General features: G+C 39.3%; 1 protein-coding gene across 3 annotated transcripts in view; it reads left to right on the top strand.

Moving 5' to 3' along the window:
• The window catches only part of LOC121382575 (probable E3 ubiquitin-protein ligase HECTD2), a 64,428-nt gene that overhangs the window by 24,676 nt on the left and 15,212 nt on the right, over positions 1-24,540 (top strand). For all 3 annotated transcript variants that reach the window (XR_005959182.1, XM_041512053.1, XM_041512052.1), the window contains 8 exons: positions 1,671-1,780; positions 2,623-2,771; positions 3,564-3,684; positions 9,111-9,207; positions 10,015-10,122; positions 11,156-11,377; positions 22,037-22,198; positions 22,907-22,981. Coding sequence is in view for 2 of the 3 variants with exons in the window: in XM_041512053.1 (XP_041367987.1) it covers positions 1,671-1,780; positions 2,623-2,771; positions 3,564-3,684; positions 9,111-9,207; positions 10,015-10,122; positions 11,156-11,377; positions 22,037-22,198; positions 22,907-22,981 (1,044 nt within the window). In the remaining variant the exon portion in view is untranslated. The remainder of the gene's footprint in view (positions 1-1,670; positions 1,781-2,622; positions 2,772-3,563; positions 3,685-9,110; positions 9,208-10,014; positions 10,123-11,155; positions 11,378-22,036; positions 22,199-22,906; positions 22,982-24,540) is intronic.

Genomic DNA, 24,540 nt, shown 5'->3' with positions numbered 1-24,540 from the left:
CAGTTTTACTAATCTATAATTATTGTATGATGTATATGTGTTATTGTTACTTAATGTATGTGTGTTGTTATTACAGAACCCACAGTTTTACTAAGTCTATAATTATTGTGTAATATACATGTGTTATTGTTACTTAATGTATGTGTGTTGTTGTTACAAAACACAGTTTTACTAATCTATAATTATTGGTGATGTATATGTGTTATTGTTACTTAATGTATGTGTGTTGTTATTACAGAACCCACAGTTTTACTAAGTCTATAATTATTGTGTAATATACATGTGTTATTGTTACTTAATGTATTTGTGTTGTTGTTACAAAACACAGTTTTACTAATCTATAATTATTGTATGATGTATATGTGTTGTTGTTACTTAATGTATGTGTGTTGTTATTACAGAACCCACAGTTTTACTAAGTCTATAATTATTGTGTAATATACATGTGTTATTGTTACTTAATGTATGTGTGTTGTTGTTACAAAACACAGTTTTACTAATCTATAATTATTGTATGATGTATATGTGTTGTTGTTACTTAATGTATGTGTGTTATTACAGAACCCACAGTTTTACTAAGTCTATAATTATTGTGTAATATACATGTGTTATTGTTACTTAATGTATGTGTGTTGTTGTAACAAAACACAGTTTTACTAATCTATAATTATTGTATGATGTATATGTGTTATTGTTACTTAATGTATGTGTGTTGTTGTTACAGAACCCACAGTTTTACTAAGTCTGCAATTATTGTGTAATATACATGTGTTATTGTTACTTAATGTATGTGTGTTGTTACAAAACCCACAGTTTTACTAAGTCTATAATTGTATAATGTACGTGTGTTATTGTTACTTAATGTATGTGTGTTGCTGTTACAGAACCCATGGTTTTCCTTTCAATTGGCAACTAAGTCTATAATTATTGTATAATGTATATGTGTTATTGCTACTTATGTATGTGTGTTGTTGTTACAGAACCCACAGTTTTACTAAGTCTGTAATTATTGTATAATGTATATGTGTTATTGTTACTTAATGTATGTGTGTTGTTGTTACAAAACCCACAGTTTTACTAAGTCTGTAATTATTGTATAATGTATGTGTGTTATTGTTACTTAATGTATGTGTGTTGTTGTTACAGAGCCCACAGTTTTACTAAGTCTATAATTATTGTATAATGTATATGTGTTATTGTTACTTAATGTATGTGTGTTGTTGTTACTTAATGTATGTGTGTTGTTGTTACAGAACCCACAGTTTACTAAGTGTAATTATTGTATAATGTACGTGTTATTGTTACTTAATGTAAGTGTGTTGTTGTTACAGAACCCACAGTTTACTAAGTCTAATTATTGTATAATGTATATGTGTTATTGTTACTTAATGCATGTGTGTTGTTGTTACAGAACCCACAGTTTACTAAGTCTAATTATTGTATAATGTATGTGTGTTATTGTTACTTAATGCATGTGTGTTGTTGTTACAGAACCCACAGTTTACTAAGTCTGTAATTATTGTATAATGTATGTGTGTTATTGTTACTTAATGTATGTGTGTTGTTGTTACAGAACCCATGGTTTTCCTTTCAATTAGCAACTAAGTCTATAATTATTGTGTAATGTACATGTGTTATTGTTACTTAATGTATATGTGTTGTTGTTACAGAACCCACAGTTCACGTCCCAGTCTACATACATTATATTTGCTCACCTGCTGAGACAAATTGCAGCTTTATCAGACCACGACCACCATTTTCTTGTACACTGGATCCGAAAGTATGCTTGAACAGTATTCACTTAATGTTAGGTTATTCTAGGGATACTACTCTGACCCCCCAGCCCCCCCCCCCCCCCCCCCCCCCCCCCCAACAGCAACAAAAAAACCAAACAACTCTTCACAGATATAAGTTAACAAAGGTAGAACATTTACATCGCTATCTTATATCAGTCTGCCAGTCTTTGCTTTACATAAAGTTATCATATTTAGTCTAACTTAAAGTTTCTAAACGACACCACTAGCTATAGACCACATTGATTTATTAATCATTGGCTATTGGATTTTAAACATTTGGTAATTTTGACACGTAATCTTAGAGCGAAAACCCTCTTGTGACATCTAATTGTAAATAATGTAAAATGCTTAAACCTGTTCATCCTCTTTACCTTTTCTTCCTTTACCTTTTCTTCCTTCTATTCCCCCTCTGTGTTAGTAAATTTACAAACAAGTTATATTCACGTTTTATTTTATTACTTGTAATATAGTCATATTGTAAAAGGTTGGGAGAGGCCTTAATATAGGCTAATGCCTGTTGGCCAATCTCCAGACTGCTACTGTTTTGAATGGCAGTAAATATTGTTTAAACCAGAGGAAACCCGCAACATTTTTCTATTAGTACCATATTATATATGCACCATCCCACAAACAGGATAGCACATACCACAGTCTTTGAGATACCAGTCGTGGTGCACTGGCTAGAATGAAAAATTGAAAAGGTCTATTAATAAAATGTAAACATGTACTAAATATTATCTTTATTTGTATAATCACCACAAAGTGAATACTGAGTGAAAGAATATGTATTCATGTATGTAAATATTATTTGTTATTTTGTTTGAAGGATGAAACCATCAGTGGTGAAAGCTGTTCTAGATCGACTTCACAATTTCATTTCTGTCCGTCTCTTTCCTCCAAAACCACAAGATTTACCTCCCTTGTCGAAATGTACCTGGTGGATCCCAAGTGCCACAAAAGTGATGGCTCTGTTTAGTAAGTCCTTTTTTTGCTCCCATTATTGTATAGTGTTGCCAGTTCTTGTCCGGGGCATATCTTCTTTATCAAGTCACACAGAATCGTCAACCCTTGCATGCAAGTACAACCAGCTGAGATTGCTGTCCATGATCTCATATCATAACTAGGTCACAGTGACCTAGTTTTCACAGATTATTTCACATTAAAGAAAATGTTTGTGTGGGCCATATCTTCCTTATCAATTTATATGGGACCATCAGACCTTGCATGCAAATACAACTTGAGATGGTGTTGTGTCACGGACCATAACTACGGCACTGCAACCTACTTTACATGGATTACTGCATATTAAAGGAAATCCTTGTCCAGGCCAAAATCTTCCTTATCAGTTCATATAGGATCATCAAACTAGGCTTATTTAGCCAGAATACCTGAGCAAAGATTTAAAAAAAACCCATCTGATTTTTAGATTTATCTGAAAATAAATTTTCTTTAATAAATGATTTCCCTGTGCAATAATTTTATGTCAGTTATTTACTTTGGTGAGGTGGGGGAAGGGAGCTGCATGCAACAGTTAATTACATCATCTCTGCAACAATTGTATACCCAAACAGCAGATCTATAAATTGGCCTTTTCAAATGCTAGGCACATTTACAGTGTATACAAATTTCTGTTGGTTAACATAGTTGTTATTCTATTAGAGATGTCACATTATATGTCTCAAAAATAGACAAAATGCCATATTTACAAAGATAAAAATGTAAATTTTATAATTTTCGATTCTCTGTGTTTGATGTTCTGTGTTTTAGATGCAAGTAACAACATGTTTACCCCGATGGTTTCATACATCGACTTCTACAACAGCTCCCTTGATCACCTGGACCTTATGGCCGAGTACTACGCCTGGCAGAACCCGAATTCTCATTCAGGGTAACATGCTTAATTTATTGATGTTTACAGAACCCGAATTCTCATTCAGGGTAACATGCTTAATTTATTGATGTTTACAGAACCCGAATTCTCATTCAGGGTAACATGCTTAATTTATTGATGTTTACAGAACCCGAATTCTCATTCAGGGTAACATGCTTAATTTATTGATGTTTACAGAGCCCGAATTCTCATTCAGGGTAACATGCTTAATTTATTGATGTTTACAGAACCCGAATTCTCATTCAGGGTAACATGCTTAATTTATTCATGTTTACAGAACCGGAATTCTCATTCAGGGTAACTTGCTTAATTTATTGATGTAGGCTATAGACAATCTTAATTCTTATACAGTTTAACATTCTTAATTTATTGATGTATAGATGATCCTAATTATCATACAGGGTATGAGTGAGTACCTGTTCATCCTGAGTATTGCTGTACACAGGTTTCATGTGATTCCATTTGTCTATCACAGGTTCTCTTTCTGACAGTACCCGTTCCTCCTGAGTATTGCTGTACACAGGTTTCATGTGATTCCGTTTGTCTATCACAGGTTCTCTTTCTGTCAGTACCCGTTCATCCCGAGTATTGCTGTACACAGGTTTCATGTGATTCCGTTTGTCTATCACAGGTTCTCTTTCTGTCAGTACCCGTTCATCCTGAGTATTGCTGTACATAGGTTTCATGTGATTCCGTTTGTCTATCACAGGTTCTCTTTCTGACAGTACCCGTTCATCCTGAGTATTGCTGTACACAGGTTTCATGTGATTCCGTTTGTCTATCACAGGTTCTCTTTCTGTCAGTACCCGTTCATCCTGAGTATTGCTGTACACAGGTTTCATGTGATTCCGTTTGTTGTAGATTCTCTTTCTGACAGTACCCGTTCATCCTGAGTATTGCTGTACACAGGTTTCATGTGATTCCGTTTGTTGTAGATTCTCTTTCTGTCAATAACCGTTCATCCTGAAAATTGCTGTACACAGGTTTCATGTGATTCCGTTTGTGTATCACAGGTTCTCTTTCTGTCAGTACCCGTTCATCCTGAGTATTGCTGTACACAGGTTTCATGTGATTCCGTTTGTCTATCACAGGTTCTCTTTCTGTCAGTACCCGTTCATCCTGAGTATTGCTGTACACAGGTTTCATGTGATTCCGTTTGTCTGTGGTAGATTCTCCTTCTGTCAGTACCCATTCATCTTGAGTATTGCTATACACAGGTTTCATGTAATTCCGTTTGTCTGTGGTAGATTCTCTTTCTGTCAGTACCCGTTCATCCTGAGTATTGCTGTACACAGGTTTCATGTGATTCCATTTGTCTGTTGTAGATTCTCTTTCTGTCAGTACCCGTTCATCCTGAGTATTGCTGTACACAGGTTTCATGTGATTCCGTTTGTTGCAGATTCTCTTTCTGTCAGTACCCGTTCATCCTGAGTATTGCTGTACACAGGTTTCATGTGATTCTGTTTGTTGTAGATTCTCTTTCTGTCAGTACCCGTTCATCCTGAGTATTGCTGTACACAGGTTTCATATGATTCCGTTTGTTGTAGATTCTCTTTCTGTCAGTACCCGTTCATCCTGAGTATTGCTGTACACAGGTTTCATGTGATTCGGTTTCTCTGTTGTAGATTCTCTTTCTGTCAGTACCCGTTCATCCTGAGTATTGCTGTACACAGGTTTCATGTGATTCCGTTTGTTGTAGATTCTCTTTCTGTCAGTACCCGTTCATCCTGAGTATTGCTGTACACAGGTTTCATGTGATTCCGTTTGTCTATCACAGGTTCTCTTTCTGTCAGTACCCGTTCATCCTGAGTATTGCTGTACACAGGTTTCATGTGATTCCGTTTGTCTGTTGTAGATTCTCTTTCTGTCAGTACCCGTTCATCCTGAGTATTGCTGTACACAGGTTTCATGTGATTCCGTTTGTCTATCACAGGTTCTCTTTCTGTCAGTACCCGTTCATCCTGAGTATTGCTGTACACAGGTTTCATGTGATTCCGTTTGTCTATCACAGGTTCTCTTTCTGTCAGTACCCGTTCATCCTGAGTATTGCTGTACACAGGTTTCATGTGATTCCGTTTGTCTACCCGTTCACAGGTTCTCTTTCTGTCAGTACCCGTTCATCCTGAGTATTGCTGTACACAGGTTTCATGTGATTCCGTTTGTTGTAGATTCTCTTTCTGTCAGTACCCGTTCATCCTGAGTATTGCTGTACACAGGTTTCATGTGATTCCGTTTGTCTATCACAGGTTCTCTTTCTGTCAGTACCCGTTCATCCTGAGTATTGCTGTACACAGGTTTCATGTGATTCCGTTTGTCTATCACAGGTTCTCTTTCTGTCAGTACCCGTTCATCCTGAGTATTGCTGTACACAGGTTTCATGTGATTCCGTTTGTCTATCACAGGTTCTCTTTCTGTCAGTACCCGTTCATCCTGAGTATTGCTGTACACAGGTTTCATGTGATTCCGTTTGTTGTAGATTCTCTTTCTGTCAGTACCCGTTCATCCTGAGTATTGCTGTACACAGGTTTCATGTGATTCCGTTTGTCTATCACAGGTTCTCTTTCTGTCAGTACCCGTTCATCCTGAGTATTGCTGTACACAGGTTTCATGTGATTCCGTTTGTTGTAGATTCTCTTTCTGTCAGTACCCGTTCATCCTGAGTATTGCTGTACAGGTTTCAGGGTTCTCTTTCTTCAGTGTTCATCCTGAGTATTGCTGTACACAGGTTTCATGTAATTCCGTTTGTCTGTTGTAGATTCTCTTTCTGTCAGTACCCGTTCATCCTGAGTATTGCTGTACACAGGTTTCATGTGATTCTGTTTGTTGTAGATTCTCTTTCTGTCAGTACCCGTTCATCCTGAGTATTGCTGTACACAGGTTTCATGTGATTCCGTTTGTCTATCACAGGTTCTCTTTCTGTCAGTACCCGTTCATCCTGAGTATTGCTGTACACAGGTTTCATGTGATTCCGTTTCTCTGTTGTAGATTCTCTTTCTGTCAGTACCCGTTCATCCTGAGTATTGCTGTACACAGGTTTCATGTAATTCCGTTTGTCTGGTAGATTCTCTTTCTGTTAGTACCCGTTCATCCTGAGTATTGCTGTACACAGGTTTCATGTGATTCTGTTTGTTGTAGATTCTCTTTCTGTCAGTATCTGTTCATCCTGAGTATTGGTGTACACAGGTTTCATGTGATTCCGTTTGTCTATCACAGGTTCTCTTTCTCTCAGTACCCGTTCATCCTGAGTATTACTGTACACAGGTTTCATGTGATTCCGTTTGTCTGTTGTAGATTCTCTTTCTGTCAGTACCCGTTCATCCTGAGTATTGCTGTACACAGGTTTCATGTGATTCCGTTTGTCTGTTGTAGATTCTCTTTCTGTCAGTACCCGTTCATCCTGAGTATTGCTGTACACAGGTTTCATGTGATTCCGTTTGTCTGTTGTAGATTCTCTTTCTGTCAGTACCCGTTCATCCTGAGTATTGCTGTACACAGGTTTCATGTGATTCTGTTTGTTGTAGATTCTCTTTCTGTCAGTACCTGTTCATCCTGAGTATTGCTGTACACAGGTTTCATGTGATTCCGTTTGTCTATCACAGGTTCTCTTTCTGTCAGTACCCGTTCATCCTGAGTATTGCTGTACACAGGTTTCATGTGATTCCGTTTGTCTGTTGTAGATTCTCTTTCTGTCAGTACCCGTTCATCCTGAGTATTGCTGTACAAAGGTTTCATGTGATTCCGTTTGTTGTAGATTCTCTTTCTGTCAGTACCCGTTCATCCTGAGTATTGCTGTACACAGGTTTCATGTGATTCCGTTTGTCTGTCACAGATTCTCTTTCTGTCAGTACCCGTTCATCCTGAGTATTGCTGTACACAGGTTTCATGTGATTCCGTTTGTTGTAGATTCTCTTTCTGTCAGTACCCGTTCATCCTGAGTATTGCTGTACACAGGTTTCATGTGATTCTGTTTGTCTATCACAGGTTCTCTTTCTGTCAGTACCCGTTCATCCTGAGTATTGCTGTACACAGGTTTCATGTGATTCCATTTGTTGTAGATTCTCTTTCTGTCAGTACCCATTCATCCTGAGTATTGCTGTACACAGGTTTCATATGATTCTGTTTGTTGTAGATTCTCTTTCTGTCAGTACCCGTTTATCCTGAGTATTGCTGTACACAGGTTTCATATGATTCCGTTTGTTGTAGATTCTCTTTCTGTCAGTACCCGTTCATCCTGAGTATTGCTGTACACAGGTTTCATGTGATTCGGTTTCTCTGTTGTAGATTCTCTTTCTGTCAGTACCCGTTCATCCTGAGTATTGCTGTACACAGGTTTCAAGTGATTCCGTTTGTTGTAGATTCTCTTTCTGTCAGTACCAGTTCATCCTGAGTATTGCTGTACACAGGTTTCATGTGATTCCGTTTGTCTGTTGTAGATTCTCTTTCTGACAGTACCCATTCATCCTGAGTATTGCTGTACAAAGGTTTCATGTGATTCCGTTTGTTGTAGATTCTCTTTCTGTCAGTACCCGTTCATCCTGAGTATTGCTGTACACAGGTTTCATGTGATTCCGTTTGTCTATCACAGGTTCTCTTTCTGTCAGTACCCGTTCATCCTGAGTATTGCTGGACACAGGTTTCATGTGATTCCGTTTGTTGTAGATTCTCTTTCTGTCAGTACCCGTTCATCCTGAGTATTGCTGTACACAGGTTTCATGTGATTCCGTTTGTCTATCACAGGTTCTCTTTCTGTCAGTACCCGTTCATCCTGAGTATTGCTGGACACAGGTTTCATGTGATTCCGTTTGTTGTAGATTCTCTTTCTGTCAGTACCCGTTCATCGTGAGTATTGCTGTACATAGGTTTCATGTGATTCCGTTTGTCTATCACAGGTTCTCTTTCTGTCAGTACCCGTTCATCCTGAGTATTGCTGTACACAGGTTTCATGTGATTCCGTTTGTTGTAGATTCTCTTTCTGTCAGTACCCGTTCATCCTGAGTATTGCTGTACACAGGTTTCATGTGATTCCGTTTGTTGTAGATTCTCTTTCTGTCAGTACCCGTTCATCCTGAGTATTGCTGTACACAGGTTTCATGTGATTCGGTTTCTCTGTTGTAGATTCTCTTTCTGTCAGTACCCGTTCATCCTGAGTATTGCTGTACACAGGTTTCATGTGATTCCGTTTGTTGTAGATTCTCTTTCTGTCAGTACCCGTTCATCCTGAGTATTGCTGTACACAGGTTTCATGTGATTCCGTTTGTCTGTTGTAGATTCTCTTTCTGTCAGTACCCGTTCATCCTGAGTATTGCTGTACACAGGTTTCATGTGATTCCGTTTGTCTGTTGTAGATTCTCTTTCTGTCAGTACCCGTTGATCCTGAGTATTGCTGTACACAGGTTTCATGTGATTCCGTTTGTCTATCACAGGTTCTCTTTCTGTCAGTACCCGTTCATCCTGAGTATTGCTGCCAAGAGATCGATACTGCAGAAAGACTCAGAGCAGCAGATGATCGTCATGGCTAGAGTAAGTATCCTTTGTTAGTTTTAAACAAAGTCTAATTTTCACTAATTATTGTTATTGGTACAATAAGTGTAACAAAGGTGTATCTAAGTGGGTTTGTGACATGGGGGTGTCGTTACCACTCATGATGATATATACCTGTTTGCCTTGTTTGGTTTCATTAAAGCACTGATATTTTTGAGTTTGTATTTAAATGAAGAATTTGTTTTGTATCTTGCATAAAACTGGGATGCCTTGTATTGCCACGATGAAGTAGCTTTCCACTGAATCAATGGATTTAAGGCATTCATGAGTTCTCATTTTACAGTTTTCACCCCCTCTCCTTAAAAATACTAAGTTTGCCCATGTATGGTATTAATTTTAGTTTTAGTAAATATAACCATGGTACTACAATTAAGTAAATAAAAGTGTAATTCTACTTTTGGTCAAATAAATAGGAAATAAATATTTGAAGATGAAATATTTTTTATTCCATTTTCATAAAGTAACCATTTGTTGTGTAGACTAAGATGTCTTGATGTGTTGTGTAGACTACGATGTCCTGATGTGTTGTGTAGACTAAGATGGCCTGATGTGTTGTGTAGAGTAAGATGTCCTGATGTGTTGTGTAGACTAAGATGTCCTGATGTGTTGTGTAGACTACGATGTCCTGATGTGTTGTGTAGACTAAGATGGCCTGATATGTTGTGTAGACTAAGATGTCCTGATGTGTTGTGTAGACTAAGATGGCCTGATATGTTGTGTAGACTAAGATGTCCTGATGTGTTGTGTAGACTAAGATGTCCTGATGTGTTGTGTTGACTGTTTCAGAAAAGTCTGGTGGCCAAAGTCCAGAGACGCCAGCTGCCGGACATCGGGATGTTGTTTCTCAACCTGACCATCCGGAGGTCGCATCTTGTGTCGGACTCGCTACATGAGGTCAGATAGAAGTGTGTTCTACTCCCCCCATATCCACTGTTCTACTCCCCCCATATCGACTATTCCAATCTCGTATCCACTGATGTTCCCCAAATCCACTGTTCGTCTTCCCCCATTGCCATTGATATACTCAACTCATATCCACTGTTCGGCTCCCCCATATCCATTGTTTTAATCCACTCAAATCTGCTATTCTACTCCCCCACTGTTATGCTCCCTCATATTTACTGTTCTACTGCTCCTTCATATGCACTGTTCTGCTCCCTCATATGCACTATTCTGCTCCCTCGTATGCACTGTTCTGCTCCCTCATATGCACTGTTCTACTGCTCCCTCATATGCACTGTTCTACTGCTCTCTCATATGCACTGTTCTGCTCCCTCATATGCACTGTTCTGCTCCCTCATATGCACTGTTCTACTGCTCCCTCATATCCACTGTTCTACTGCTCCCTCATATGCACTGTTCTACTGCTCTCTCATATGCACTGTTCTGCTCCCTCATATCCACTGTTCTACTGCTCCCTCATATGCACTGTTCTACTCCATCATATCCACTGTTCTACTTATCTCATATTCACTGTTCTACTCCCCGAATATTCACTGTTCTACTGATAACTCAACAATATCCCCAAATGTTTTCTCTATATTGCCACCTCTCTCACTCTGTCTATTTCTGTTTCTTTGTCCATCTGTCTCTCTCTGTTTTTGTCTGTCTGTCTCTCTATTGCTCTCTCTCTAGATTGCCACTGATTGTTACCTCTCTCTCTCTCCCTGTCTCTCTGACTCTTTTTGTTTTTGATTGTCATTGATAGTCACCTCTCTCTCTGTCTCTTTGTTTTTCTCTCTCACTATCTCTTTCTCTCTCTCTCTCTCTCTCTCTCTCTCTGTCCACTGATCCCCCCTTTCTCTCTCTCTCTCTCTCTCTCTCTCTCTCTCTCTCTCTCTCTCTCTCTCTCTCTCTCTCTCTCTCTCTCACTGATACCCCCTCTCTCTCTCTCACTGATACCCCCTCTCTCTCACTCCGTGTGTAGATTGCACGTAAACAGCAGGACCTGAAGAAGAAGCTGAAGGTGACGTTCTCGGGGGAGCCGGGTCTCGACATGGGGGGGCTCACCAAGGAGTGGTTTCTGCTGCTGATCCGCAGAATCTTCCAGACGGACTACGGGATGTTCACGTACAACAAGACGTCAGGGGTGTACTGGTTCAGCTCCTTCCCGTGTGACAACTACCAGGAGTTCAACCTTGTTGGTGTCGTATCCTTCACATAGTACAACGTGTACAATTACCAAAGCTTACTGCTAGCTTTATACCAAGTAGTATTTCAATCAGGGCTCAAGCTTAACATTTTGTTACCTATGGCAATTTTTAAATGTTTTTCCCACTGACAAAACGCTCACCGACGGCAATATTGCTCCTGCCTAGGGACATTTTAAATTGGTAACTTTAGTAATAACTATAAAAAACCAAAGTAGTCCCTTCAACCGACGGCAATGATTGTTATCCATCGGCAAAAACTTGCCATTGGTGAAGTCCCTGACCAACAGAAAATCATATTGCAACTAAGGCAATTGCTGTCAGTGCCATCATTAATTTCGAGCCCTAATTTCAGTTGATCAAAGTCCATAGTCTGGGATCCACAGGTCTCAAAGCCCTCAAAAATGGGTTGAACCTGACTTCACCTAACACACTTTTATTTTGTGTTTTATTTGTTTGAATAGGCCTTCGTGTGATAGAATTGGGTGGTCTGCTTTGCCAAAAACTTTGCAAACAAACATTATGGCTACATTTATACATATACTATGCAATATTTTTGTAGCAAAAAAAAAAAAAAAAAAAATGTATTAAGTTCTTCCCTACAAAACCTCTTGTTACTGTAGTTCATTAAATGCATTCTAATAATGACAAACAATTAACCATCAACCCACTGACCTGGACATACAGCCCAGATAACTGAAGTAAGTGCCCAGGATAGCGTGCTTGAACATTAATTGAACATATGCACGAAAATCAAATTAAACGTAAAGAAAAGAAGTAAAAAATCAGTTCAACAGATGCTATGCGTTCTGACGCATGGATTCATAGACGTGTTATAAATACATGTACCAGGAAGATTGTGAACAACCATGTGGCCCGCCCATTGTCAATCTACCCACCCCCCACCCCACCCCTCAATCCCAATGCTAAACTGTTATTAATGATGCTGATCAATTCCATACCAATGGAAACTATCTAAGCTTGAAGGATCACTTCCTGCCTGAACTAAACACAAATCTGTATCGGTGTGAGTATACGTGTATGGATATTTTGACTAACCTTGTGTGTTCCCCTTTCTACTTTGGATCTACGAAGACGAAAGTAATGTTTAAACACCTATGAGAAGAAACAATGACTATGCAATGAGAAATGGAAGTACAGTCAAATCTAAACGAGTTGCTAACCATAGTCAATGGCCACCTATCTTAGTCGATTGTTCTGTTCCCCCTGGATGATTTGTATTGCCTTTACGAAGTAAAAAGACGAGACATAGGTACATGTATTACCTTTACAATGGCGGCGGTATTTGTGGTAATGGCATCATCTTTTATATTTAGCTCAACTTTAAAGTGTTGCGTTTAGCCCCATTTCTCACAAACTATAAGTCTTACATAATTGACACTGGGTTTAATCAAATTTATTAAATAAAATATTAACTGATGGTGTTTTTTGATAATGTTGGTTTTTTCACATACATGTACATAGAGAAAAACATCTATGGATGAAACCATCAGCTACACTGAATGTTGAATAAAGTTATGGTAGACATTTAATTTCACTGAATTCTTGATTGCTAAGTGACCTCTATTAACCTGTTACCTGTCTAGCATTGACAGCAACAACCTACATAAGCATAGGAGATAGGAGAGGGGGGAATAACTGCCCCCTAGTGCTGGAGCGAAACCTCAAATTTTGGCAGAAATGATACAGATATTCTGGAAAATGTGCTAACCTGAGACCTTTTACTATGTACAACATGTATTTCCATCATTCTACCCTCAAAATAAGTTCAAATCCATGTAAAAATGTGCAGTTATTCGTTTGCAGCCCTATATAGCTGTTTGGTAGTAATACTAAGATAAATAAATGGTGTTATCCAGATTCTGGCATTTTCTTTAATTTGGGCAAAAGCCAGGCTGCCCCCCCTACAAAAATGGGAACCGTACGTCTATGACATCCTAAAATTAATCCCAAATTGGTATACATGTACCTGCATCATGTAGCCACAAAACATTGCCTGTAAATTTTATGCAACCAGAAGTACAGGCATCAAGCCATAAACCAAAAGGAAAACCCAAGCAGAGAATGAGTCCCACTGACTGGCACTAAACATACAACCAGAAGTACAGGCATCAAGCCATAAACCAAAAGGAAAACCCAAGCAGAGAATGGGTCCACTGACTGACACTAAACATACAACCAGATGTACAGGCATCAAGCCATAAACCAAAAGGAAAACCCAAGCAGAGAATGGGTCCACTGACTGGCACTAAACATACAACCAGAAGTACAGGCATCAAGCCATAAACCAAAAGGAAAACCCAAGCAGAGAATGAGTCCCACTGACTGGCACTAAACATACAACCAGACATACAGGCATCAAGCCATAAACCAAAAGGAAAACCCAAGCAGAGAATGGGTCCACTGACTGGCACTAAACATACAACCAGACGTACAGGCATCAAGCCATAAACCAAAAGGAAAACCCAAGCAGAGAATGGGTCCACTGACTGGCACTAAACATACAACCAGAAGTACAGGCATCAAGCCATAAACCAAAAGGAAAACCCAAGCAGAGAATGGGTCCACTGACTGGCACTAAACATACAACCAGACATACAGGCATCAAGCCATAAAACAAAAGGAAAACCCAAGCAGAGAATGAGTCCCACTGACTGGCACTAAACATACAACCAGACGTACAGGCATCAAGCCATAAACCAAAAGGAAAACCCAAGCAGAGAATGAGTCCCACTGACTGGCACTAAACATACAACCAGACATACAGGCATCAAGCCATAAACCAAAAGGAAAACCCAAGCAGAGAATGAGTCCCACTGACTGGCACTAAACATACAACCAGAAGTACAGGCATCAAGCCATAAACCAAAAGGAAAACCCAAGCAGAGAATGGGTCCACTGACTGACACTAAACATACAACCAGACGTACAGGCATCAAGCCATAAACCAAAAGGAAAACCCAAGCAGAGAATGGGTCCACTGACTGGCACTAAACATACAACCAGAAGTACAGGCATCAAGCCATAAACCAAAAGGAAAACCCAAGCAGAGTATGAGTCCCACTGACTGGCACTAAACATACAACCAGACATACAGGCATCAAGCCATAAACCAAAAGGAAAACCCAAGCAGAGAATGGGTCCACTGACTGGCACTAAACATACAACCAGACGTACAGGCATCAAGCCATAAACCAAAAGGAAAACCCAAGCAGAGAATGGGTCCACTGACTGGCACTAAACATACAACCAGAAGTACAGGCATCAAGCCATAAAACAAAAGGAAAACCCAAGCAGAGAATGAGTCCCACTGACTGGCACTAAACATACAACCAGACATACAGGCATCAAGCCATAAACCAAAAGGAAAACCCAAGCAGAGAATGGGTCCACTGACTGGCACTAAACATACAACCAGACGTACAGGCATCAAGCCATAAACCAAAAGGAAAACCCAAGCAGAGAATGGGTCCACTGACTGGCACTAAACATACAACCAGAAGTACAGGCATCAAGCCATAAACCAAAAGGAAAACCCAAGCAGAGAATGGGTCCACTGACTGGCACTAAACATACAACCAGAAGTACAGGCATCAAGCCATAAACCAAAAGGAAAACCCAAGCAGAGAATGAGTCCCACTGACTGGCACTAAACATACAACCAGACATACAGGCATCAAGCCATAAACCAAAAGGAAAACCCAAGCAGAGAATGGGTCCACTGACTGGCACTAAACATACAACCAGACGTACAGGCATCAAGCCATAAACCAAAAGGAAAACCCAAGCAGAGAATGGGTCCACTGACTGGCACTAAACATACAACCAGAAGTACAGGCATCAAGCCATAAACCAAAAGGAAAACCCAAGCAGAGAATGAGTCCCACTGACTGGCACTAAACATACAACCAGACATACAGGCATCAAGCCATAAACCAAAAGGAAAACCCAAGCAGAGAATGAGTCCCACTGACTGGCACTAAACATACAACCAGACATACAGGCATCAAGCCATAAACCAAAAGGAAAACCCAAGCAGAGAATGCGTCCACTGACTGGCACTAAACATACAACCAGATGTACAGGCATCAAGCCATAAACCAAAAGGAAAACCCAAGCAGAGAATGGGTCCACTGACTGACACTAAACATACAACCAGACGTACAGGCATCAAGCCATAAACCAAAAGGAAAACCCAAGCAGAGAATGGGTCCACTGACTGGCACTAAACATACAACCAGACGTACAGGCATCAAGCCATAAACCAAAAGGAAAACCCAAGCAGAGAATGGGTCCACTGACTGGCACTAAACATACAACCAGACGTACAGGCATCAAGCCATAAACCAAAAGGAAAACCCAAGCAGAGAATGGGTCCACTGACTGGCACTAAACATACAACCAGACGTACAGGCATCAAGCCATAAACCAAAAGGAAAACCCAAGCAGAGAATGGGTCCACTGACTGGCACTAAACATACAACCAGAAGTACAGGCATCAAGCCATAAACCAAAAGGAAAACCCAAGCAGAGAATGGGTCCACTGACTGGCACTAAACATACAACCAGAAGTACAGGCATCAAGCCATAAACCAAAAGGAAAACCCAAGCAGAGAATGAGTCCCACTGACTGGCACTAAACATACAACCAGACGTACAGGCATCAAGCCATAAACCAAAAGGAAAACCCAAGCAGAGAATGGGTCCACTGACTGGCACTAAACATACAACCAGACGTACAGGCATCAAGCCATAAACCAAAAGGAAAACCCAAGCAGAGAATGAGTCCACTGACTGGCACTAAACATACAACCAGACGTACAGGCATCAAGCCATAAACCAAAAGGAAAACCCAAGCAGAGAATGAGTCCCACTGACTGGCCCTAAACATACAACCAGAAGTACAGGCATCAAGCCATAAACCAAAAGGAAAACCCAAGCAGAGAATGAGTCCCACTGACTGGCACTAAACATACAACCAGACGTACAGGCATCAAGCCATAAACCAAAAGGAAAACCCAAGCGGAGAATGAGTCCCACTGACTGGCACTAAACATACAACCAGACGTACAGGCATCAAGCCATAAACCAAAAGGAAAACCCAAGCAGAGAATGAGTCCCACTGACTGGCACTAAACATACAACCAGACGTACAGGCATCAAGCCATAAACCAAAAGGAAAACCCAAGCGGAGAATGAGTCCCACTGACTGGCATTAAACATACAACCAGACGTACAGGCATCAAGCCATAAACCAAAAGGAAAACCCAAGCGGAGAATGAGTCCACTGACTGACACTAAACATACAACCAGACGTACAGGCATCAAGCCATAAACCAAAAGGAAAACCCAAGCAGAGAATGAGTCCACTGACTGGCACTAAACATACAACCAGACGTACAGGCATCAAGCCATAAACCAAAAGGAAAACCCAAGCGGAGAATGGGTCCCACTGACTGGCATTAAACATACAACCAGAAGTACAGGCATCAAGCCATAAACCAAAAGGAAAACCCAAGCAGAGAATGAGTCCCACTGACTGGCACTAAACATACAACCAGACATACAGGCATCAAGCCATAAACCAAAAGGAAAACCCAAGCAGAGAATGAGTCCCACTGACTGGCACTAAACATACAACCAGACGTACAGGCATCAAGCCATAAACCAAAAGGAAAACCCAAGCAGAGAATGAGTCCCACTGACTGGCACTAAACATACAACCAGACATACAGGCATCAAGCCATAAACCAAAAGGAAAACCCAAGCAGAGAATGGGTCCACTGACTGGCACTAAACATACAACCAGATGTACAGGCATCAAGCCATAAACCAAAAGGAAAACCCAAGCAGAGAATGGGTCCACTGTCTGACACTAAACATACAACCAGACGTACAGGCATCAAGCCATAAACCAAAAGGAAAACCCAAGCGGAGAATGAGTCCCACTGACTGGCATTAAACATACAACCAGACGTACAGGCATCAAGCCATAAACCAAAAGGAAAACCCAAGCGGAGAATGAGTCCACTGACTGACACTAAACATACAACCAGACGTACAGGCATCAAGCCATAAACCAAAAGGAAAACCCAAGCAGAGAATGAGTCCACTGACTGACACTAAACATACAACCAGACGTACAGGCATCAAGCCATAAACCAAAAGGAAAACCCAAGCGGAGAATGAGTCCCACTGACTGGCACTAAACATACAACCAGACGTACAGGCATCAAGCCATAAACCAAAAGGAAAACCCAAGCAGAGAATGAGTCCCACTGACTGGCATTAAACATACAACCAGACGTACAGGCATCAAGCCATAAACCAAAAGGAAAACCCAAGCAGAGAATGGGTCCACTGACTGACACTAAACATACAACCAGACGTACAGGCATCAAGCCATAAACCAAAAGGAAAACCCAAGCAGAGAATGGGTCCACTGACTGGCACTAAACATACAACCAGAAGTACAGGCATCAAGCCATAAACCAAAAGGAAAACCCAAGCAGAGAATGAGTCCCACTGACTGGCACTAAACATACAACCAGACGTACAGGCATCAAGCCATAAACCAAAAGGAAAACCCAAGCGGAGAATGGGTCCCACTGACTGGCATTAAACATACAACCAGACGTACAGGCATCAAGCCATAAACCAAAAGGAAAACCCAAGCGGAGAATGAGTCCACTGACTGACACTAAACATACAACCAAATCGTCACAAGCATGCGTTCTGCCGATTGTGTTAGATACGGACCCTACCTCAAGCCAGCTCAGAGTCTTCGCCTACTCCAGCTCAACGACGATTCACATAATTATATACCGTACTCCAATATGCTGGTTATAGCAGTCATACTATTATGCAAACTGTGAATACGATGTCTACAATCTGGGCCATAGCTAGACCGGAGATTTGGCAGAATGAAGCAAAGTATAACATGGTTGCCATTTCTTCTCAATACATCCTAACTGGGTGTGATCCTATGATCTGTTCCTACACGCGAGGAAAGAATGTTGAAAATACTGGCAATGTACCCTTAAATCTTGTTCGTGAAATGTTTTGTTGGTTAAAAGACACCTGTTCAAATGTATATATGGACGAGATGACTGATGACAACCTCGATGTATTATTTTATCACCAAGGAAAATTTGCTTTACATTCTTCTGCCAAGACTGTGTTTTAGTGAGATGTGCAACAGTGATGCTGAAGGAGTCTGATCACTGCAAGATGTCCCAAGTACTGTCGATGCAAAATATAAGCTAGAACCTGCGAGGCTGTACATAAACAAAGGCTAATGTGAAATGCATGATGGCTTGTCTTTGCACTGGTGATCTAAGGAAATTAGACAGCAGTGAATAATTAACTATTGACAGGAATGATAAACTTGCTGGATAGTTTTCATAAGCAGTAAGTAAACTTCATTGTACCAGTTTCCACATTACTTCTAAATTCCTATCTTTTGGAATAATAACAGATGTTACTAAAATAATATTGTGAAGCATTACCAATAGCAGGGATGGCAGCTTCTACACAATAAAGTATTGTGGAATTGTGTCAACCTTCAGTATGTTAAAAGAGAAGCCATTCAATATGTGACTATGGGTAAGGGTAGACAAACTACCTTTTTGATTAAAAGAAGTGCAGTAACCGAAAACAAGAACAACGCTTAAATTCATGATCGAAACATAATGTGTTAATTTGATACCAAAGTCTTGCCGCTTTTCTTGAGAGGCGCACTTTAATTTATTGATTCTCATCTTTTCTACTGAACTGTGATACACCAAACTACTTCTATAGGGCATAGTGCAAACTTGCAGATTTTGTTTTCTCTCGCACACACATTTATGACAATAATAATATAAAAAAATAATACACAGTAGCATGGAACTTCGTTGGATCATGATTCTTAATGATTATATTACTATATATTCAATAAAGTGCCACAGAATGGTCAAAACTGTAGGTAGTACTATACCAAATAACTTCCGTCTGGGTCAAAGTTCGAGGTGCACCGAACTTTTGATAGAGAAGTGAACACCACAAGTCCTGTGATTGGTTATAAATGTGAGTGTGTTGGTTGTAAAAAAAATAATAGTTTCATCTGGGTAAAATAAATGTGCAATTTTATTTTATCTAGTACCAATGTGTCAAGTAGCCTTGTGCTTGAAACATGTATGGGGTACCTGTAAAAAAAAGTACTCGAATTTTGTGCGAAACTAGGGTAGTCATAGACGCTACCCATTATCTCAGAAACGTGCAGCTTGACCCCCATTTTTTTCTGATTCACTTTAAGTGTAAGGGGTGGTAGTATTTATATCCGTGGCGTTTATGTCGGTTGATACATTGCAGGTAGGAGTTTTAGCCGCATATGTTACTATTGTCGTCTATGGGATTTGATTTGGTAGTATACACCCTGTATTGCAATATATATTTGATATTATTTATATTTATATATTCAAATGAAAGCAGAAGGAATAAATATTTTATGAACTTTGTTTTTTAGCTACAGCGGATATGCTAAATCATTTAGTCCATACCTTTCTTCAGAGAAATCAGCATGGCTACTATTTCTGGATTCGCTGTGTATAGTACATGTAGTTATTTATTTTTACTGGGGAGGGGTTGCTATTTTCTTAAATTCACTAGAAAGTGAGAGGATTATTCAAAGATATCAGCTTAGTTCTGGTAAAACTTATTACAACTTGGAAACAAAAACGTATAAAAACCGCAATATGCAAAACTGTAGCGCGATTCATATCAAGTTAAAATATCGCGGTATACCAGTTTATGGTTACAGCATTAATATTAAAATTGACTGGCAAATGTATTATTATTAATTAATTAAAAATACTTTCTAAACTCGTAAATGGACTAACAAGGTCAAAAGAGATCCTGAGAATTGGCCGATGACGGCACACTGAACGAAAAATGGCAACTCTATTGTTTCACGTTATTTATATTTTCAAGTATGGAAGCATAAGAACATATCAATTAAAAAAATAGCTGACATTCACACAGTTGAATGTATCTTATAAAGCAAATGATAAAAAAGGAACCGTTTCATCAATTATTCCTATAAATGTAGCAGTCTACACATTGCTGCAAGGTGTTTAAATACTACCTCCAAGATAAGATGGTACAAACTTCAATTGCTTTTTCAATAAATTTGATGATATTTATTATTATTCATATTTTAAAATCTAAATAACCATCTAATATTTATTTAAATAAAACACTGAAATTATATGCTGTATTAATAGGCAGTGTTGTGATGAGAAGTTCATTACTGATTTGCCTTCTATTACGGTTTTAATTTTTACAGCTTTTATTTGCTTCCATAAAATGATCGACGTGTAATTTTACAGTTTCACTAACATTACTCACTAGCATGTAAATATAAACATGCATATACATATGACAGTTTGCCATATGTTTAGGGTTTAATAGTTATAAAATACTAAAACTACAGTTGTTTTAATGTGCATACAGTTAGCTTTTAACCAGTTTAGGTTTGGGTATAAAACACATGAATTTCAAAATTAAAATTAAAAAACAGTATGAATATACTTCAATTTTCGTGACTGGTTGCTGTCTGTACTTCTGCTTGTCCATCAGGGAAAGTAATTAAAACTATAGGTGGTTAATTGCTAAAACAATTGATGAAATCTCAAATGCCCCAATTCAATACAGCCCGCGATTCAACAAAAAGCAGTATACATGAACATATGGTCATATGTTTTGTTTGCAATGTTTCAAGCAAAACAGACCACCCAATTGTTTACCCTGAAGGTCTGTTCTAACAAATAAATAGCAAAGCAAAAGTATGTTGTGCGGAGTCAGGTCCATCAAAATTTCAAGCTCTTGGATCCCGGACTATCAAAGTGCAATTAGCTTTTAAAAAGAATTTGAATACTGCAATGCCAGCCATTCATGAGATGTGTGATAAGAAGTATTGTTGAATTTTTCATTGATCAACCAGCAGCATTGACCAAACTTCTTATTTTTAAATACTTTTTTTGTACAATAATTAGAATGTTACAGTTCACAAGTTAGACAAACCTTGAATTTATATCACTTTTTTATCTTCAACTCCTCACTTGGGCCCCTTATCATGAAATGATTGTAGTTATGATTGATTATAGTGACTTACATTCAGTGTCACTGTCGCCACAAGTGTTACAACCATTTCACAAAGCGAAGTAGTATAAATACCTATCTAATGAGTCAGATTTTCTGTCCGAGAAATACAAATAATACCTTGATTGGTGACAATTAGAACTCCGATTTGTTGGCATCTGAAATCTGCTAGCAACTTCACCAGTTGATCTAAGAGTCAATAATCATTCAGTGTATTTTACATATGGAGTTATGAAAGTCATAAATAACCTAAGCAAGACAAAAATATTTTAATGAAGGGTATTATGAATACTTGATATATTTTTTTAACACAAATTATTAGAAAATCATGAAATCATCATCTAGCTTTCATTTGACTTCTACTTCAGTGGCTAAAACCTGTTGTAACTTTACTTAATTGGAATTTTAAAACATTGCCTCTGATTGGATGATACGGTAGAGTTCTCGTGACGTGAGATGATCTACATGTATTTCAGTAAGTTTCTTAACAGTTCTAGTTGATGGGTTTGGCGGTGTACAACAGCATCAACTTGGATCTTCATTTCCCGCCCAGCTGTTACAAGAAGCTGCTGAGTCCCGCGGTCGTTCCCTTCAACAACCCACGCGCCACTGTCGGCGTCGCTCCGGTGTCATTACTTGACTTGAACATGATTCAGCCGGTGAGTGTACCCACCAAGAAATCATTTTGAATTGGCAGTCGTGAGGTTATCGTTTACATCGGTTAACTGTGATGCTTGTGAGGTTGTCGTTCACATCTGTTCACAGTGATTGTTTATTAATGTTCATGAGGTTATTGTTCACATCTGTTTAGTGATTGTTTGTTAATGTTTGTAAGGTTATCCTTCACATTTGTTATCATTCACATCTGTTCAGTGATTGTTTATTAATGTTCATGAGGTTATCGTTCACATCTGTTCACAGTGATTGTTTATTCATGTTCGTGAGGTTATCGTTCACATCTGTTCACAGGTTTAAAAAAATTATATTAATGGTTATCATGTCATTGTTCAAATCTGCTAGCAATGATTCTTTTATAATGTTTGTGATATTTTTGTTCACATTTGCCAACTGTGATTATTATGAAATCCTTTATTTGTGTGGGCTTTTTTCATGGTTTTGCAAAAACAAAACCCATCACATTTCATGGGATACTTAAATTCATGGATCGCAGTTATGTATTATAATTTTGTGTTCTTAAATTTGTTGACTGTACTTGTCCCCAAATTACATAAAAATTACATGACCATGAACAAAAGTGATTTCACAGTATTAGTTTCTGTTAGTGAATGCATTATTGTTTACATCTGCTGTTGCTGATTATTCGTTTCCATTGAAGTTTGTGATTAACAGATTGTTTTTCTGTGTAGGATGTTGCGAAAGGTCTACAGAATTTGTTGGACTATGATGGAAGTGTAGAGGATGACTTTGGTCTGACCTTTCAGGTGAGTGAGCACGGTTTAGTCCTTGACTTTGATTTCACCCTGCAATTAAGAAAATGTCTACGGCAAAAAGCATACCATGGAAAGCAAGCTCTAATATAGTCCCAAGGCAAAAAGCATACCGTGGAAAGCAGGCTCTAATATAGTCCCAAGGCAAAGCAGGCTCTAATATAGTCCAAGGCAAAAAGCATACCGTGGAAAGCAGGCTCTAATATAGTCCAAGGCAAAAAGCATACCGTGGAAAGCAAGCTCTAATATAGTCCAAGGCAAAAAGCATACTGTGGAAAGCAAGCTCTAATATAGTCCCAAGGCAAAAAGCATACCGTGGAAAGCAGGCTCTAATATAGTCCAAGGCAAAAAGCATACTGTGGAAAGCAGGCTCTAATATAGTCCAAGGCAAAAAGCATACCGTGGAAAGCAAGCTCTAATATAGTCCAAGGCAAAAAGCATACCGTGGAAAGCAAGCTCTAATATAGTCCCAAGGCAAAAAGCAAGCTCTAATATAGTCCAAGGCAAAAAGCATACCGTGGAAAGCAGGCTCTAATATAGTCCAAGGCAAAAAGCATACCGTGGAAAGCGAGCTCTAATATAGTCCAAGGCAAAAAGCATACCGTGGAAAGCGAGCTCTAATATAGTCCCAAGGCAAAAAGCATACCGTGGAAAGCAGGCTCTAATATAGTCCAAGGCAAAAAGCATACCGTGGAAAGCAGGCTCTAATATAGTCCAAGGCAAAAAGCATACCGTGGAAAGCAGGCTCTAATATAGTCCAAGGCAAAAAGCATACCGTGGAAAGCGAGCTCTAATATAGTCCCAAGGCAAAAAGCATACCGTGGAAAGCAGGCTCTAATATAGTCCAAGGCAAAAAGCATACCGTGGAAAGCAGGCTCTAATATAGTCCAAGGCAAAAAGCATACCGTGGAAAGCAGGCTCTAATATAGTCCATGGCAAAAAGCATACCGTGGAAAGCAGGCTCTAATATAGTCCAAGGCAAAAAGCATACCGTGGAAAGCAGGCTCTAATATAGTCCAAGGCAAAAAGCATACCGTGGAAAGCAGGCTCTAATATAGTCCAAGGCAAAAAGCATACCGTGGAAAGCAGGCTCTAATATAGTCCAAGGCAAAAAGCATACCGTGGAAAGCGAGCTCTAATATAGTCCCAAGGCAAAAAGCATACCGTGGAAAGCAGGCTCTAATATAGTCCAAGGCAAAAAGCATACCGTGGAAAGCAGGCTCTAATATAGTCCAAGGCAAAAAGCATACCGTGGAAAGCAGGCTCTAATATAGTCCAAGGCAAAAAGCATACCGTGGAAAGCAGGCTCTAATATAGTCCAAGGCAAAAAGCATACCGTGGAAAGCAGGCTCTAATATAGTCCAAGGCAAAAAGCATACCGTGGAAAGCGAGCTCTAATATAGTCCAAGGCAAAAAGCATACCGTGGAAAGCGAGCTCTAATATAGTCCCAAGGCAAAAAGCATACCGTGGAAAGCAGGCTCTAATATAGTCCAAGGCAAAAAGCATACCGTGGAAAGCAGGCTCTAATATAGTCCAAGGCAAAAAGCATACC

This window comes from Gigantopelta aegis, chromosome 10 (assembly GCF_016097555.1).
Source record: "Gigantopelta aegis isolate Gae_Host chromosome 10, Gae_host_genome, whole genome shotgun sequence".
Classification (NCBI taxonomy): Eukaryota; Metazoa; Mollusca; class Gastropoda; order Neomphalida; family Peltospiridae; genus Gigantopelta; species Gigantopelta aegis.
This window is presented reverse-complemented; position numbering and strand designations above follow the sequence as displayed.